This window comes from Haliotis rubra, unplaced genomic scaffold (assembly GCF_003918875.1).
Source record: "Haliotis rubra isolate DU_JTF1 unplaced genomic scaffold, ASM391887v1 Scf317, whole genome shotgun sequence".
Classification (NCBI taxonomy): Eukaryota; Metazoa; Mollusca; class Gastropoda; order Lepetellida; family Haliotidae; genus Haliotis; species Haliotis rubra.
The window spans coordinates 154,503-174,887 of NW_025766988.1; the positions used below are offsets into that span (position 1 = coordinate 154,503).

A 20,385-nucleotide genomic window follows, 5' to 3' on the forward strand; every position below is an offset into this window, starting at 1 on the left:
GATATACAGATGCTGGCCGCTCTGTCCCCGGGATATACAGATGCTGGCCACTCTGTCCCCGGGATATACAGATGCTGGCCCCATTGTCCCCGGGATATACAGATGCTGGCCACTCTGTCCCCGGGATATACAGATGCTCTCCGCTCTGTCCCCGGGATATACAGATGCTGGCCGCTCTGTCCCCGGGATATACAGATGCTAACCACTCTGTCCCCGGGATATACAGATGCTGGCCGCTCTGTCCCCGGGATATACAGATGCTGGCCCCTCTGTCCCCGGGATATACAGATGCTAGCCACTCTGTCCCCGGGATATACAGATGCTAATCTCTCTGTCCCCGGGATATACAGATGCTAGCCACTCTGTCCCCGGGATATACAGATGCTAGCCACTCTGTCCCCGATATACAGGATATACAGATGCTAGCCACTCTGTCCCCGGGATATACAGATGCTGGCCGCTCTGTCCCCGGGATATACAGATGCTGGCCGCTCTGTCCCCGGGATATACAGATGCTGGCCGCTCTGTCCCCGGGATATACAGATGCTGGCCGCTCTGTCCCCGGGATATACAGATGCTGGCCACTCTGTCCTCTGTCCCCGGGATATACAGATGCTGGCCACTCTGTCCCCAGATGCTAACCACTCTGGGATATACAGATGCTAGCCACTCTGTCCCCTGGATATACAGATGCTAGCCACTCTGTCCCGGATATACAGATGCTGGCCGCTCTGTCCCCAGGATATACAGATGCTAGCCGCTCTGTCCCAGGATATACAGATGCTATCCACTCTGTCCCCGGGATATACAGATACTAACCTCTCTGTCCCCGGGATATACAGATGCTAGCCGCTCTGTCCCCGGGATATACAGATGCTAACCTCTCTGTTCCCAGGATATACAGATGCTAACCACTCTGTCCCCGGGATATACAGATACTAGCCGCTCTGTCCCCGGGATATACAGATGCTGGCCGCTCTGTCCCCGGGATATACAGATGCTAGCCACTCTGTCCCCGGGATATACAGATGCTAACCACTCTGTCCCCGGGATATACAGATGCTAGCCGCTCTGTCCCCGGGATATACAGATGCTAGCCGCTCTGTCCCCGGGATATACAGATGCTATCCACTCTGTCCCCGGGATATACAGATACTAGCCTCTCTGTCCCCGGGATATACAGATGCTAGCCGCTCTGTCCCCGGGATATACAGATGCTAACCTCTCTGTCCCCGGGATATACAGATGCTAACCACTCTGTCCCCGGGATATACAGATACTAGCCGCTCTGTCCCCGGGATATACAGATGCTAGCCACTCTGTCCCCGGGATATACAGATGCTGGCCTCTCTGTCCCCGAGATATACAGATGCTAGCCACTCTGTCCCCGGGATATACAGATGCTAGCCACTCTGTCCCCGGGATATACAGATGCTGGCCACTCTGTCCCCGGGATATACAGATGCTAGCCGCTCTGTCCCCGGGATATACAGATGCTAGCCACTCTGTCCCCGGGATATACAGATGCCAGCCACTCTGTCCCCGGGATATACAGAAGCTAGGCGCTCTGTCCCCGGGATATACAGATGCTGGCCTCTCTGTCCCCAGGATATACAGATGCTAGCCACTCTGTCCCCGGGATATACAGATGCTAGCCGCAGATGCTAGCCTCTCTGTCCCCGGGATATACAGATGCTAGCCACTCTGTCCCCGGGATATACAGATGCTGGCCACTCTGTCCCCGGGATATACAGGAGATATAGGAGTGGTATAGGGCTTATACACAAGTATATAACCTTCAGTTATATTTGTCTGCTTGGTTTACAGGGATCTAGATTGAAGCAGTGGAAAAGGAAATTGTCAAATTATAAAGAGTTTAATTAGCAAACAAAATTTCAGATAAAACCTGAGGTTTTTGTGTCCGCTAAAAGGTAAGATTATACATGTATTGAGCCGAAAGATCAAATATGATTCTCACTCACTCACTCACTCACTCAAAACTCACTCACCTAATGGTGAGCAATTATCCGAGACGCTCCACTGTATATCCAGTGAGGTTATTACCCCAAACGTGTTATAATACACGATTGTGGGAACAGAACAAGATAGTTTACATTCCTGGACGACAAGGATTGATGTCTACTAGTCATGGTGCAATTACACCTTGTTGTGTTAAACATTTCTAATGTCAAGAATCCCGTTTACAAACTACCGTTATCGTGTGGCGGTTTTCACAGGTTGGGCGTCGTTGGCGAGGCAAATTACTCAAACTGGCTGATGCAGCAGTAAACAAAATCCAATCAAAGAAGGGCGTTCAACATCTATGTTCTCGTTCCTTAATCATGTTGGTTTTTGAAGTCGCAATGGCGGATCAGGTTGCCGGTGAGCCACTGAACCTCCTAATGACAATCACGGTCATCTGATATACTTCAGTTAGGCATTTTCCAAACATCACGTTCCATCGATACCAAAGTGATATTTTCGTATCCCTATGTTCGTTCCCCTTGCATTTGGAGCTAAAGCGGAGCTAACATCACGATTTCAATTTTCTTTAAATGTATGTAGAAACAGTAGCAACTAAAATTCTGTTTTTTTATGCGAACACTTGCTGTTTTAACTAACGGGCACACACATTAACCGAGTCAGTCATTGGCGGACCAATGCCAGCGTCAGTGGTCATCCTATCCCAATGTAAATCACTGACCAATCAGTGTCCGTGTAATACACTGACCAACCAATCCACGCGTCAGCCAGTGACGGACCAATTGATCAGTCATTGACCAACGTACCTAACATACATCATTGGCCCACCCGTGAAGATCCGGGTTAGAAGAGGCGACTAACGGGATCGGGTGGTCAGGTAAGCTGACTTGGTTGACACATGTCATCGTGTCCCAGTTGCGTAGATCGATGATTATGCTGTTGATCACTGGATAGTCTGGTCCAGAATCGATTATTTACAGACCGCCGTCTTGTAGCTAGAATATGACTGAGTGCGGCGTTAAACAACAAACAATTCCGATCTCATTAAGTGGGGGAGTGACGACCTAATCGTCTGAGGTACACGTGCTTCCATTAGATGAGCAGAGGTGTCATATACAGTCAACTCTCGTTAATCCGACACTCGTGGTTGCAGAGAAATATGTAGGATTAACGAAAAAATGTCGGATTAATGTATTTGTGTGAAAATATCAATGTTTACTAAATGTCATGATCGTCATACTGTTGCATGCATATTATCAGAAATGGTAGATCTAGTTATCTTCATATTCACAGAAATAAAAAATAATAACAATACATCCTTTATTAACATTCACAGATGACATAACATACAAATATAATCACATAAGCAATCAGTTTCATATCTATTTCATAACCACATCGGCACAAAACTCGCGTTTGTTTTTACCACATATCAGCAGCCATTATGACCCGGATGTTGTATATGTTACAGTTCCATACTAACATGTGGACGTCTAGTGAACAATCAGGCATTTATCATAACATTTATAATTTATAACTTGAAAAAGTCTTTGATGGTCATTAACATCAACCATCAGCTGGATTTTGCTGAGTGCGGCATTAAACAACAACGGACAAACAAGCAACATCGTTGGCCAACAAATCCCGTGTTCGTCATTAACCAAAATCCCCATAAGAATCGTCTCCAACCAGTTTTGGGTTCTTTTTTGTTCAAGAGAATATGATGGCATGACAAGCATTAGAAATAATATTATAGAACCTGCAGTAATTCAGTGTTAAAGTATACATAATCATGATGTATATAATACAGACAAATTGACAGGTCTGAAATCTTTAAAAAATATATGCTAGAAGTCCTTCTACCTCTTTCAGAGTACCTCTGCAACAATATATTATTATGTTGCCAAGTTTAATCGGTTAGATAATTTAAAAAGCGAAAGTGAGTTGTGATTAGTACGCTCAACTTCCCAGCGTAGACACCTGATTGGATAAAAAGTCAACCAAGGGAGGTAATAAAATCATCGGCTCGAGCCGTAGATGCATCCAGGGTGTAGTGGAGATTTATCGGAACGTATACCCTAGAGATTATCGAGGATGTGTGCGAAATTGTTTCCAAATTTTGCTTGTCAGTCGAGCTATAGCTATGCCTGAAAGTTACTAGCCCACAAAATAATTCACTAGCCCGAAATTGAAATGTGGTCACGGGTTTCAGCATTTAGCTGCTAATATGATGAACATTTTAACCAGGCCATAACCTTGCCTGATTTAAAAGTGTATGATAACGTAACAAATCGGAGAGAGTGATATATTTACAAAATGACCCCAAGAAAATTAATTCACCAGCCAGTCGGGCCAGTAACTGTGGAGATTTACTGGCCCGACTGGATTTTTACTAGCCACGGGCTAGCGGGCGAGTGGCTATTTCGCACACTGCCAACAACACAGCTTCATATTGATACTTTTTAATGATGGCCAATTCAACTTTAAGGGGCGCCGGGGTAGCCTTATGGTTAAAGCGTTCGCTCGTCACGCCGATTCCACACATGGCTACAATGTGTGAAGCTCATTTCTGGGGTTCCCCGCCGTGATATTGCTGGATCATTGCTAAAAGCGGCGTATAACTAAACTCCCTCACTCACTCATTCACTCAACTTTAAGACAATCCTTCTGAAGGGATGATGTAGCCACAGACGCGAGCAGCCTGGTTCCCTGGGTCTGTTAACGCAACAGACCCAGGGAACCAGGCTGCAGACGCGAGGTACTCAAAACATGCCATGATTAAACAACGTCACACATGATGTGATTTAAGTTTGAAACAACCAACGTGAGGTTCTGCGACCCAAGAACATGGTATGACGTACTTTGACACTCATGTCTGTATGATGCCTCTTTGCTGATAAGAACGATAGTGTGTGACCTATGGCAGATAATATGTCATTCTATCAGTTTCGAGTAGGCATGCCATTTTATGTATAAAACATTTTAATTCGAGAACAAACAAAACGAAAATGTAAAAAAACGCATGTTGAGACATCGTTTACAATAGACAACGTGAACCACATTGTTTCCCCAATAGATCAAAATGACGTCATCGGTTTTAATGACCAATCAGCTTTGGGAATAGTTAAACTCGTTATTAAAAGTGTATATACAAATGATTATGGCCTCTTTACTTCAATTTTACATTTACATTTATTAACGTTGCATGGCTTGAACTGGGTGACAGTAAATGACAGCTGAGACTCTAGTGGCTCAAAAGATGTTGGTGCAGATCGAAAGGTACATAACTTTGACACTAGCACTCGTGTCTAATTGACTCCTTTCACAAGTAATTAGTTTTTTATTATTAGAATAAGAATGTTTTCTCAAACATGTCACTTAAGTTTTTATGTAAGCGGAGAATGTTGGACATGGACTCGACTTTCCCACATGGGTACAATGTGTGAAACCCATTTCTGGTGTCCTCTGCTGTGATATTTCTGGTATATTGCCGAAAGCGGCGTAAAACTAAACTCACTCACTCACTTTAACGACCGATCAGGTTTTGTAAAGTTAAACTCGTTTATTGAATGTTTATAATTTGCAAATGAAAAAAAAGCCTAATTACTCCAATGTTGTATTTACACTACACTCAGCTGCGTGCTATCATATCTGTACTCAGATATTGTAACATCTTACCTGTGGCCTTTGGGCCTGGGGACAGCCGGAGACTGATGGTTGACAACTAAACTCCGGGGCTCGGAGGGAGTGCAACCACAGACCCGCGTGTCTTTGCGAGTATTAAATATTAATAGTATATAAGTAATCAGTTTCGGACATCAAAGCATTCCTAAGGAGAACAATTGCATTCCTAAGGAGAACAATAGCATTCCAGGGGAGAACAATAGCATTCCAGGGGAGAACAATAGCATTTTTTAAGGAGTACTCCTACATACCAAAGGAGTTTTCAGGAGCACATTCCATAAATTCCAGCGAGAACAATAGCATTTTTCAAGGAGCGCTCCTACATACTCAAGGAGCTTTCAGGAGCACATTCCATAAATTCCAGGAGCTGTCTTTTGAACCTATTCCATGACATCATTATATAAAGGTGGCCAACATTCCACCGATTTCAAATTTAATAGCAATGCTTTCAATATATTAAATTTGCTTGGTTCATATTCATAACATTTCAATACACATTCCCATCTCCGTGAGTCGTGATGTTAAATAAAGACGCCACTTAACTCTTTACCGGCTGGTATAGAACCATAGTGTAGGCTATCATTGTATACAACAGGGTTAAGGGTTCAAAGGACAGCTCCTGGAATTTATGGAATGTGCTCCTGAAAACTCCTTTGGTATGTAGGAGTACTCCTTAAAAAATGCTATTGTTCTCCCCTGGAATGCTATTGTTCTCCTTAGGAATGCTATTGTTCTCCTTAGGAATGCTTTGATGTCCGAAACTGATTACTATATACTACTAATATTTTCAAAAAGTATATATAACTTTGAGATGACACCCCACACCCCAACCCCCACTGTGAGACAGATTTGAGTTGTAGTTACTATGGTTTAACGCCGCTCTGAAAATATTGCAGTTATACCACATGCAGCTTGTCGTGATGCAGATCTTTTAATTGATCACCTTGATCAACTCAGCCAGCACGTGTATGGTGCTGACAAACCTTAAAATCAGTGCGAACTGAAATTCGAACCCTACGATGATTGGTTTCTATCTCTACGAACGGACGCACATCCGCCCCCTCCGCCCCCAATAAAAAACACACACAAAACCAACACAAAACACACACACACACACACACACACTGAATGAGATCGGATTTGTTTGTACTCAATACTATTCTAGCTACATGCCGGCGGTCTAAACACACCGAGCCTGGACCGGACAATCCAGTGATCAACAGCAAGAGCATCGATCTACGTAATTGGGATACGATGACATGAGACAACCAAGACAGCGAGCCTGACCATCGGGTCCCGATCGTCGTCTCTTACAACAAGCATGGTTTGTTTAAAACCATTTCTTACCCGGATCTTCACGAAAATAGAAATTCAAAGCTTGCGAAGCACATTTAATGGCACTTGCATATATTTCAAGACTACTTGAAGTTTGTTTTGCGAACCAAAACCTTCGCTGTCGGCGAAATATCATCTTTCACCTCATAAGAAAACTATGTCTGTTTTAAAGAGTTGCAAGCTGTCATTCTCGCCTGGTTTCATTTTATAGATGTATATATATTTATGATAGCACTGAATGAAACTAGGTGAGACTGACGACTTATATATATATACAGTCAATCAGTTCATGATTACCCCAACCAGCCAGGGGCAATATCCCCGCTTCACGCAGAGTTCCAATTACCCCGTAGAGACCTAGATAGAAATGGGCTTCAGATAGTTGAACACACCCCACGATATCGTGTTAACGACCATTTCATTGAGAGGTTCCATAACAACGGAAATATAACGGCAATTAGGAGCAATTCAAACAACTTGGTAAATACCCATCTCATCTTTTACCCTTCAACAATGCACAGCCTTTGGGAAGTAATCTTCAGACGTAACGCTGCAGTGGGCCCAGCACGGCTCCAGCGGCCAGGTCGTTCTACATCCCACCAGACATTAGACAAATATCAGCAAACACAGAGTACCTGAGTTCGGCAACTCAAAGACAGACGGTTGGAGTTTTTGTTCCTTGATGTAGTACCGCCATCTTGACTGTATAATGAAGTCACAACAAATGGTATCCATTAAGAGAAAGGCGCGAGGCATTCTACAACCATGTTGTGTTTCAATACACGCCGATGTTTTTTCGTCGTAACCGACTCGGGCTGACATACATTATGCCCCTTCGCGATCCCCACTTTTACGCATTTGTGAGCGGATTGCGGGGATAAATAAACAGGTTAAGAAAGGGATATGTTGCTTTGCTTTCTCCCCGTGTTGACCTTTCATAGGGCCAAGGGGTTTTGTTATCTATCATCTAATTTGCCCCCCCGGGACCACGGATGACGTCTGAGCTTTAGAGAGTGTGCCGACGGTTGTGGGTAAAGAATACAAATAAACGAACTTCGTATGAGTTTTGTCAAGTTACAATTCGTACGAGCGTCTTTGTTCGTATGTAGGGAAAACATGAATATTATTGAGAAGAAGGTGACAGGGTCGACTGGTTGTTTGGGTTTGAATCCAAAAGCTATTCTTGGTACCACAGCACAGTGCGAGCAGGGAGTTGTTATTTAACGTTGGCAAATGTCTTCCTTCATTTGTAACCTTGTTATGTTCACTCCCAAGTAAGGCGGCCTCCGTGGCTTAGTGGAGTAGTGAGTGAGTTTAGTTTTACGCCGCTTTTGGCAATATTCCAGCAAAATCAGAAGCGAGACCAGAAATGGGCTTCAGACATTGTACCCATGTGGGGAATCGAACCCGGGTTTTCGGCGTGACGAGCGAACGCTTTAACCACTAGGCTACCCCACCGCGCCGACAAAGTGTTGAAGACGTCCCAGGGTGTTATTCTCGATCCAAGGGCGTATTATTCTGAAAGGCGTAAAACCCATGAAGATTCGGGTTAGAATTGGTCCTCAGCAACCCATGCTTGTCGTAAGAGTAGATCGATGCTCGTGATGTCAATCACTGTATTGTCTGGTCCAGACTCGAATATTTACAGGCCGCCGTCATATAGCTGGAAAATTGCTCAGTGCGGCGTTTGACAACAAACAGACAAATAAAAGGCATTTAGAAGATTGTACATGTTGTCACCCTGGCTTTTGATATTAATCTAGACATAAGGACTTGTTGTGTCGTAGTCAGTGTACTTTGTGTGGTACGGTATCCATGTTAAACTGTTATATGGAATTTTAGTGGGCGACGGAAGTCCGGAATAATACAGGCACGCAAGCATGGTCACGATGCTGAATCTAAATATATTTCCTGGTTTGTCAGCACTACATCCGGGCATGCGAATTTGTCACTTGCATCTAAGCTGACATGCCTTGGTATAGTTAAACTGTTCAGAGCGTCGTAACATGTCATATTTGGGATTAATCTTTCTCAGTAAATATGTTATATTTGACAACTTTCTAAATGGCGTTGTGCATTGCGAGCGCCGTTTACCCAAACTCAGGAAGGGATTTCAACTAACCAAAAGCACGGAATCTTCTCTCAAGTGATGTAGGGGCGGTGGGGTAGCCTAGTGGTTAAAGTGTTCGCTCGCCACGCCGCAGGCCCGGGTTCTATTCCCCACATGGGTACAATGTGTGCAGCCCATTTCTGGTGTCCCTCGCCGTGATATTGCTTGAATATTGCTAAAACCATACTCACTCACTCACTCGAGTGATGTAACTTCTATTCACAGGTAACGAGTACAGCGTACAGTGTTCTTCACCACTCAGAAGTGTTTTATCGATATGACAGCTACTGACACCAAGCGTGCGAATGGTTTTACGTAGCTTTCAGCAACATCACAGCAATATCAGCAACAGCAATAACGGGCGACACAAGAAATAAATATTGTACCCATTTGGGAAATCGAGTGAGCAAGTGACTTTGGTTTTACGCCGCTTTTAGCAATATTCCAGCAATATCACGGCGGGGGATACCAGAAATGGGCTTCACTCATTGTACCCATGTGGGGAATAGAACCCGGGCCTTCGGCGTGACGAGCGAACGCCTCAACCACTAGGCTACCCCACCGCCCCTTGGGGAATCGAACCCGGGTGTTTCGCGTGATGAGCGAACACTTTACCCAATAAGCTAACCCCAACAGCCTAGTTGACGCTGAGAATGCATAGGGCTATTCTTAATCTGATTTACCTGCTTCAAATGTGAAATACTCAAGACAAACTTCTCTTCGGGTGTCCCTCCTCTATTAAACAGACGGTTCTGGATATATGTACCAATTACTGAAATAGTATTCAGCACCCTCCCTAAAACATCCCAACATCTGAGGTTCGATCCAGGTATCAGTATCCTCCCAGCCTCAATGTACCTGTCGTTTTCTTACTCTCGGCGACGCGTGTATCGACCTGAACAGCACGACACCAGCCGTTACGTTCTACACCCTCACCCTACGTGTGAATGGACTGATATACGATCGGAACAGCCCATGGTGAACATGGGTTTCTCGGTTGTAAGTGGACTATGTCAGTATACTGTAATCTGGCCCGAGGGTGTTTGTATCAACGCAGGTGCATGTGCAGGAGCAGGTGCTTGTACAACCAAACCATATCAGAATTTATAATCCAAACTCACAGCTATACTGTTAAATCAGAACTGATTTACTACAGGAATTCATTTTTGAAATTTGTATACTTAACTTATTGTATAATTGTTACGCATTAACCTCCCTTACATTTTGAAAAAACAAAACAAAACACACACACACACACACACACACACACATCAATGAAAGTTAGTTTTTATACAGAAAGTGCCACTTTGAAAGTCCATGTTGTGTTCGCATGCAAGATGGTATGAGCTTATGTTTATGTTTATATAATGGTTTAATACATAACCAGTGTATGAAATAAGGCCCGTCCGACCGCCCGAGACGGTCTAGATTTCTGACGGACTGTCTAAATTTACAGCTAACCAGCCCGATGGTCTGTTAAAAGATTTAGATGTTCCATACATCTCAGTAAATTCACCATATTTGGTCTGGTTCAATCCATTCTGGGCTGTTAACATTTTAAAGTTACCACCCCGGATGTCTGGCTGGATTTTTGGCCTATTTCGTACACTGGCAAAACACAACAATTATGGCATCAAGACAAAATTTCAACTAATGGGGCTTCATCTAGTCTACTCATTTCGGGAACAATAGATTGAGTTTTTAATGTAGCATGTGACATTTATGGATAATAACTTCTTGTTTATTGCATGGAATGAAGTTTCGATGTAGATCCTTACATCGTTTTCACACTTCATTTTCACGAGAGTTTCAATGATCATTTAATAAACTTTCAGGACAAAATGGGGAGGTGGGGTTTGCGCACCCCCTCTGGATCCGCCTAAGCTTACGTACAATCACCTAATAAGCCCATTCTCTTGGCACAATTCGGGGACAGTCGCGGTACACCACTTCTATATCACTCAAAGGAATGGGGCTGTAGCATGGACTACAATGTAAGTAAATCTTGACCAAACGCTTCATTCTTACTTCGTCTGTTGATTGGAAAATCTGAAAACATTGCGAATAAACTCACTTCTTCACAACGTACACCTTAAAAAATATCCTCCAGGTAATTGGGATATAACACCGACTGCCAAATAAACCTTCTCTCTCGACCGTGTAGCAGGGTAGTGTTAAGAGCTTGCGCTCGCGCGGTGTTCAGAGCAGGCCGTTAACTGTCCACACGCAGCAGACGACAGGTGTGCTCGAATCACGTCTACCGTAGCAGACGACACAGGTGGAGTGACTCCATTCGAAGTACGCAGATGAGTGCAATTCACCGGAATATTACAACTGTTTGCTTCCGTACACGATACTACAGCCTGGGCAGAGAGCACCCGTATTCACACACTAGAAGCAGACGACATGTCAAGCGGTCAAGCGAGGATGAACTTTTTGGTGCAGGATTGAGTGCGTTATAGTAATAATGGAGATGGGAGTTGGGAAATCCCCCAGGGCAAGTAACACGGACGGGATTGTTTGAGTAGAGGTGCGGATGAGAGGAGGAATACTGCTGGATTCGTCGGAGCCACACTGGTGTTCCGTGCACAGAGGTTAAGTTGGAACACTTAGTGGTGTTGGTTATATCGCCTGGTTTGTGCTTTTATCGTCTCTGTCCACATGGCATTTAAATTTCGTTTGTATTTTTGAACTCTCTTCATTGAAGACCAGGACTTGTTGATTCAAGAGAAGGATTTTATACAGTTTTGTGAGGAAACACGGTGTTTACCTTTCGAACAGGAACAAGTTTTAACGCGAGTTTTGTTGAAAGTGAATGTATTTCTTTACGACGGGTGGATACCGTGGGAAGACGAAAGGATTTGGAAGAAGGATAATTCATACGTTGAAATAGTGCTTTGATATCTCATCTGTTGTTATGGTTTCGGAATTTTCTAAATCAGCTTTTACCTGTGTGTAGGGATGGGGTCCTGCGACAGAGGCACAACGAGTATACATGGCGATTTGTTACATGTTTGTGTTCCACAGCCCAAATAACATTGTACTATTGTCGGTGAAAAGACCGCTATTTGTCAAAGGCTAATCGGACTTTATCTCTTGAGAAATTATACTCGGATACATGTGATATGATTGCATCTGTGGTTACAAAGGAAAATGTGTAATTACCATGTAGTGATTACAAAGTATTCTGTGTCTATATATTAAAGAAGGCCCAGGATTTCCTGTTGCTCAGCTCGTCTTAATGCTGTATCATTGGAGAAGAGTACGTCAGTACGAGAAAGACAGAACAGGCGACCAATCAGTATCCTTAGAATACCAGCTCATTTGCAGCCTCGTTGGAAATGTGCGGTTTTAAAATGATGAGGTATATCTAAAACTTTTGAAACTTTGGGAACCGAGTCATAACTCACAAGCAGTTGGCTCGGCCAATCAGTGTTCATCTCTGGCAGATGTTATCCGATATATGACGACATATGAGGGAGACAGTTTCAAAGGAAACCTGAAGGATCTCCAAAAAGTGTTACCGTAGCAGACGACACTTGTGACAATGTCGGACAGATTCGGTTGGCACGACTACTTGGTGCTGACTTTGATGTTGGTGGTGTCGGCGTCGATAGGGCTGTATCATGGCTGCCGAGGAGGGGGACAAAAGACAACGGACGAGTACCTGTTGGGGGGACGGGACATGAAGTTCCTTCCGGTCGCCTTCTCTGTCCTGGCCAGTTTCCTGTCCGCCATCACGGTGCTGGCAGTTCCTGTGGAAATTTATTTGTTTGGTGCTGCTTTCTGGGTGAACGCTCTGTCGTACTTCATATCTGTCCCCATCACAGCGCATGTGTTCATCCCACTCTTCCACAGACTCAAGCTCAGGAGCGTTTACGAGGTAAATGTCCAAATTTATAAGCCATCTTTCCGTAAGTGCTTTTTAAAAATCAAATTGCTGCGATGAAAACTTAATAATATAATTTTATTATATTTATTAAATTTTAGATATGATTTTATTATTGCGAGACTGTATTTGAATGTAAGAGAGGCGCAGTGGTCTTAAGTCTCAGACATCACATCGCTTACCAGAGTTACGTCCCTTGGTCCTGCCATGATCCGTTGAACGTTAGTTCGAATCTGCGACTCACGTAACTTATTATCCAACGCGTCAGTTCTATATCCGTGCTCGTGGTTTTCATCAAAGTGGTACAAAGTCCACAATCCAGGACTCCGATCACACATTATGATGGCGCGCCTTGAACACAAAGTACTTTTCAAATCAGGGGCGGTGGGGTAGCCTTGTGGTTAAAGCGTTTGCTCGTTAAGCTGAAGACCCGGGTTCGATAACCCATGGGTACAATGTGTGAAGCCCTTTTCTGGTGTCCCCCGCCGCGATAGTGCTGGAATATTGCTAAAAGCTCGCTCGCTCACTCACTCACTCACTTTTCAAAGCGGCGTTACCTGCTCACCCACTCACATATCGGCACGAGTGTTTAATGTTTCTAATATGCTGAGGTTGGTGTCGTGTCGGTGCTATAATGATTGCGATAGCGATGTAATTCTCAACTGGCGGTGGGGTAGCTTAGTGGTTAAAGCGTTTGTTTTTCCGGAGTTCGATTCCCCACATGGATACAAAGTGTGAATCCCGTTTCTGGTGTCCCCTACCGTAATATTATTGAAATATCGCTTGAAGCGGAGTAAAACTAAACACACTAAAGTAGCAATGGTATGTAATTCGCAAGGTCCGTGCTGTTGTAACTTATCCAGGTGAGCTTCAGTGATGCATGCTAAATTTCATAATTAAGACAGGATTTATACATAGATGGTATTATGTGACGGTAATATTAAACATAAGCAAAGAAAAGACCAATTACAAAAAAGAAACATCCATCATGATATCAATGATATCAAGAGCTTAGAAGCCGTCACTCTCCGTAGCATCGTTAAACGTTCTATCGCAGTAAGGTCTCTCAAAAAGCACGTGGGAAACGAGCGGAGGTCACCAAGAGGCCCTTCACGTGGGTTAGTAAAAAGCGCTGTCACATTAAGCGCGGGACTTTGTCAACATCGGCTCTTCATAGACTATAAAGTCCTCCTAAGTCGTAGAGTTCTATACGCTTTTAATAATGTAAATATACATTAAACGACTTCAATAAAACCAATTGTATTTGAATGTATACCGTTGGCAAATATTGCGTTCCCTCCGCACTGACGGGAACATGTATAGATAATGGATTCGACGTAATGATTCTCGGAAAAGGGCAGAGGTCAAGGCCAACGTGCACCCACAATGTGAAATGACATTAGGGGTAGCCTGGTTTTCTATAGCTCACGGTAATAGGTAATGTTTAGGGAGCTGCATCACGATCACATTCAGAGTATGACAGAATCGCGTCAGATCTATTTAAGGAAGTAATAGACTTTAGAAATATATTTCATGCGGGGATTTGTGATGACATTGAATTGTTGATCCGGCACCTATTGAATGCTACGTAATGAACGAAAGGGTGGGTGTACATGTACCCATATGACACGGTTTCATGGTGGGATCTGTGTCAGTCGCGTGGGTGTCTATATAATGTCTGACCGTGTGGCTATTACCGACGATCAGTTGATCGTGGACGTTTGTCGCAGCGATATTGTCCTGTTGTGACTGTTATCTAATCACGAGTGAGTGAGTGAGTTTAGTTTTACGCCGCCTTTTGCAATATTCCAGCACTATTACGGTGGGGACAAAAGAACAGGCTTGACACATTGTACCCATGCGGGGAATCGAACCCGGGTTTTCGGCGTGACGAGCGAACGCTTTAACCACTAGGCTACCCCACCGCCCTTATCTAATCACGAGGAAGACAGACAGGCTTTTGTGGGGGGTTTTAATCTCAAACACCAAACATATCACAAGTGTCGTTTAAATAAAAGTGTAGAGACTATTTTGTTTTCCTTGAACAAATCTGTTGATGTTTTAATGTAAAAAGATATTCTGGCATGCTGGTTGACCAGATGTCATTCAGAAAAATTGGCGACCCCATTTGGGGTGCCTTCGGTTTATTCCAATACCTGCTTAACACCTGGGCCCAGATTTTCGAAGCTCTCTTAGCGCTAAGATTGTCGTAAGTGCCATACATTAACATTAACTTACGACTATCTTAGCGCTAAGAGAGCTTCGAAAATCTGGGCCCTGGGTCAGCGAAGGAGTAGTGATACTGCATAATTTCACTGTAAACAACACTCGTATCACTCCGCGCATCTCTCCGCGTATAGTCCGTACGAATTCGACAAAATGTTTAAACGAAATAGATATCTGTTGCAAAATGTTAATACCGACGAAAACAAATCAAGAATCAAGGCTGCTATCAGATTGAGTTGTGAAATGTGATAGTCACCTGAACTAGTGAAATAAGTTCAAACATGGAATTAATGCTGGCTGCTATGATCATTTTGGTTTGAGGCGAGACTAGTGTCGGCGACCAGAGTCGCCCCAAATATCTCATATATATCACTGCAACTCGTACATAATTCTCAGGACCCTTCAAATACAGCTCGGCGTGTCTTTCGTTTCGTTAGCTTTCCTTTCAAATCAGTCACGCTGTGATATAGACCTGTTCAAAACAACTTTAGACCAGATCAGACTCTCTTATTTTATTTCGACCACAGGTTTATAACAGGCAATCTGAAAACAATGTATGAAGAAGGTTGGTTGGTTGGTTGGTTTGTTGTTTAACGCTGCACTTAGCAATATTACGGCGGTCTGTAAATAATCGAGTCTGGGCGAGATAATCCAGTGATCACCATCATGAACATCGATATACGCATTTGGGATACGATGACATGTGTCAACAAAGTCAGCGAGCCTGACCACCCGATACCGTTAGTCGCCTCTTAACACAAGCATGGGTTACTGAAGAACAATTCTAACCCGGATCTCCACGGGTCGTATGAAGAACGACTCTCAGATGCCCTGTCATGGTGCACGTGCAGATCGAGCACGATGACGGAGCATACTTTAATACACAAGAATCAGAGTCTGTGATTTCTTCGTATAACGAAAACAACATTCGACGTTAAAGGAAAAATGATTTACTGAAACTTTGAATACTGCAGACTTCCATGGCCCTTGCATCGCCAGAAAAAGATCCAATCCTACTTGGACTTTGTTGTATTTGTTGGTCCAGACTTGGTTATTTACAGGCCTCCCCCATATAGCTGGGATATTGCTGAGTGCGGGGTTAAACAACAAACCAACCAACCAGTGAAGATCCGGGACTTCAGCAACCCTGTTGGATCGGGTGGTCAGGCTCGCTGACTTGGTTGATGCCTGTCATAGTAGCCCATTTACGTCAATTAAAATAAATGTTTATGATATCAATCTTCGGAATTTCTGGCCCAGACGCCATTAGTTACAGGTGAGGTGAGGTGAAATTGGGTTTTACGTCGTGCTTGAGAATATTTCGCTCATATGACGACGTGCATGCGTGTGTATGTGAATGTGCGGCTGCTTGTACTAGCCCAGACTTAAGCTGGTTTTATAGTGCTAGCCCACTGAGATACCATGCCGCAGTGAAGCAGGAATACCCCGTTCAGACACATTATACTGACTCCGAGCCGACCAGTCCTTGTTGTACCCATTAATGCCGAGCGCCAGACAGGGACCATCAAGAACCATATTTTAACGTTCTTTTGGTATGACGCGGTCGGGGATCGAACCCGCGACCTTCCGCTCTCCGGGCGGACGCTCTAACCACTACACCACGGAGGCGGTCCCATTAGTTACAGACCGCCGTCATATAGCTGGTATATTGCTGGGCGCAGCGTTGAATAACAAACAAACAAACATCAGTTTTGAATGTACCTATGAAATAAAAAAGAACACTGGATGGATATTGTAATACTGTTATCGCCATACGTTTCTGAAGTAACTAGGCAGGAATTAGAGCGTTGTTTCCGCCGTGTGACATAGCCCAGGGGAAATATTACTATCGATCTGTTCCGTTCGGTATAGTGATTTATTATTCTATGTGTATTCGATTATTAATTGATTATTAATTGTAAGACCTTAGTCAATATAAGGTTACATTTCTGGCAAACGGTGTTGTCTGGATTCACTCTGATTATCCTCTGTTAATCACGAATAGTTTAGGACTGACTGACTGACTGAGTTTGGTTTTACGCCGCTTTATCAATATTCCAGCAACATCACGGCGGGGGACACCAGAAATGGGCTTCACACATTGTACCCATGTGGGGATTCGAACCCGGGTCTTCGGCGTGACGAGCCAACGCTTTAACCATTAGGCTACCCCACCGCCCCGAATAATTTAGGACAGTATACAAAATAAAACGCATACGTGCATTGATGGACATAAAACAAGATGTCTGCCGGAAGAAGAAGCACAGTCATGCGCACTGCTGTATCACGTAACTATGTGACGTTAACGTGTGTTTAGAAAGTATGGTTGGTTGGTTGTTTTACGCTGCACTCAGCAATATTCGAGCTATATGGCGGCGGTCTGTAAACAATTGAATAGGACCAGCCAATCCAGTGATCAACAGTATGAGAATCGATCTACGCAATTGGGATACGATGACGTGTGTCAACCAAGCCAGCGAGTCACCTGACCACCTGATTCCGTTCACGGGTCTGAAAGTATGGGCTACTTTGGTTTAGCGTAAGTATAACGGAAATGAGAACATGTTAGAACAATAGTTATCCCGTGCTCAACAGGTGTTCGCCTCGGACGTCCGGTGTTTTGAAATTGAATACAAACACTGATTAAATAGAAGTTACAACTGCGAGAATATAACGTGGGGTTGAGGTGTTGATGAAGAGTTAGTACCCCTTCCCCACCCGCCCGGTGTTCATTTCCGGTGTAATCTCAAGGTTATTGGTTTGTGTCAAACTGAGACATTGTCTCTGAGTAAATATAACAAGTATTTGTGAATTAAAGAGTTGAATGAAACTTTCTAGTAAGGACATTTTGCCTGAGTATAGTCCCTGTCTTCTAAACATGTCTAAATCCTGAGCATGTGTACATTAATGAGATGCTCAATTCAGATGGTGTTGATGCTGTTCGATGTGTTTGGATAGAATACATTAAATATGTATTCCGTTTAGGATTTAAACAATCTTGAACCTGTTTAGATCTAAATATGTCTTGCAGGTGTTTATAGTTTTTGGGTGTAACTACCTGGTTTAAAATTTTACTCCAGATGACCACATAACCATTGTTTGAAATGTTATAAATTTGCGCCGAAAATGTACAGCAAATGTATTAATTTTCAAAAGTAAGATGTCTGTGATACCACCGGAAGTTGTGTATTATGCGATGTAAATGGTTTTGTAAGTTGTTTTGTTCTTTTTTAAAAACCCCACCTTTTGTTGTTTGAGTGCCGATTAAACGCCGGTAAGGTTCTTATTTTGGACATAAAGTTTTCCGATATTTTCTGTTATACATGTGAACAATTATGAAAGGTGTAGTTCATTTACAGCTCAGTATACTTGAACTGGTGTTCAGGGTCTGGTTTTAGGGGCTTGCCTAGACACGTTGCATTTGTCAGGTACAATGTATCGCAAACTTAAGACGCTTCGCATCACTGATTTTACTCTCGGGGAGTGTCGTTTCAACCCCATCGCAATTGCGGGACGTTGCAAATAGGTCTTCAGTGTGAGGTCACCCTGCATTTAACGTTATACAGCTGTGGCGATGTTCTTTTCATTTGGGTTTAAGGAAACACACCTGTCTCTTGTAAGGTGTGCACTGTTTGATCTGACTGTTCAGCTGACAGATCATTCAACCGAGATTGTCTTAGGCCAACAACCCGCGTTGTTTACCATGTTGATTCAAACTGTAAGGTGCGATAACTATACTCTCGGGGAAAAGAAAGTATACACTTGGGTCTTGGCCCCAAAATTACAAACGTTATGCAAACGTTACTAGGCTGAAAACAGACGCTGAAATACTGCAATTTAAGATCCAGTGCGTACTTGCACAAAGCGATCGTAGCGCTAACACCGTTAGTCTATGTTAGATTATGGGAGTATGGCACTAAGAGCGCTAAAACCGTCTTAAGTCTATGTTAGAGTATGGGAGTATGGCACTAAGATCACTAAGACCGTCTTTAGTCTATGTTAGAATATGGGAGTATAGCACTAAGATATAGCCAAGGCCGTGTTAAGTCTATGTTAGAGTATGGGAGTATGGCACTAAGATCGCTGAGACCGTCTTAAGTCTATGTAAGATTATGGGAGTATAGCACTAAGATCGCTAAGACCGTCTTAAGTCTATGTTAGAGTATGGGAGTATGGCACTAAGGTAGCTAAGACCGTCTTAAGTCTATGTTAGATTATGGGAGTATGGCACTAAGATCCTCAAGATCGTCTTACGTTATGTTAGATTATGGGCTTATGGCACTAATATCGCTGAGACCGTCTTTAGTCTATGTTAGAGTATGGGAGTATGGCACTTATATCGCTGAGACCGTCTTTAGTCTATGTTAGAGTATGGGATTATGGCACTAAGATCGTCAAGATCGTCTTACGTCTATGTAAGATAATGGGAGTATGACACTAAGATCGTCAAGACCGTCTTAAGTCTATGTTAGAGTATGGGATTATGGCACTAAGATCGTCAAGATCGTCTTACGTCTATGTTAGATTATGGGAGTATGGCACTAAGATAGCTAAGACCGTCTTAAGTCTATGTTAGATTATGGGAGTATGGCACTAAGATTGTCAAGATCGTCTTAAGTCTATGTTAGATAATGGGAGTATGGCACTAAGATAGCTAAGACCGTCTTAAGTCTATGTTAGATTATGGGAGTATGGCACTAAGATCGTCAAGATCGTCTTAAGTCTATGTTAGAGTATGGGAGTATGGCACTAAGATCGTCAAGATCGTCTTAAGCCTATGTTAGATTATGGGAGTATGGCACTAAGATCGTCAAGATCATCTTAAGTGTATGTTAGATTATGGAAATATGGCACTAAGATCGCTGAGACCATCTTAAGTCTATGTTAGATTTTGGGAGTAAGGCACTAAGATCCTCAAGATCGTCTTAAGTCTATGTTAGAGTATGGGAGTATGGCACTAAGATCGCTAAGATCGTCTTAAGTCTATGTTAGATTTTGGGCGTATGGCACTAAGATCGTCAAGACCGTCTTAAGTCTATGTTAGATTATGGGAGTATGGCACTAAGATCGTCAAGATCATCTTCAGTCTATGTTAGATTATGGGAGTATGGCACTAAGATCGTCAAGATCATCTTAAGTGTATGTTAGATTATGGAAA

The 20,385-nt window shown here is 43.3% G+C and overlaps 1 protein-coding gene across 1 annotated transcript in view; it reads left to right on the forward strand.

The window, feature by feature from the left end:
• Window positions 1-11,313: 11,313 nt before the first annotated feature.
• The window catches only part of LOC124283473 (sodium-coupled monocarboxylate transporter 1-like), a 35,955-nt gene continuing 26,883 nt past the window's right edge, over window positions 11,314-20,385 (forward strand). The window contains exon 1 of the mRNA XM_046719533.1: window positions 11,314-12,995. Coding sequence (XP_046575489.1) covers window positions 12,660-12,995 — 336 coding nt within the window. The 5' untranslated portion in view covers window positions 11,314-12,659. The remainder of the gene's footprint in view (window positions 12,996-20,385) is intronic.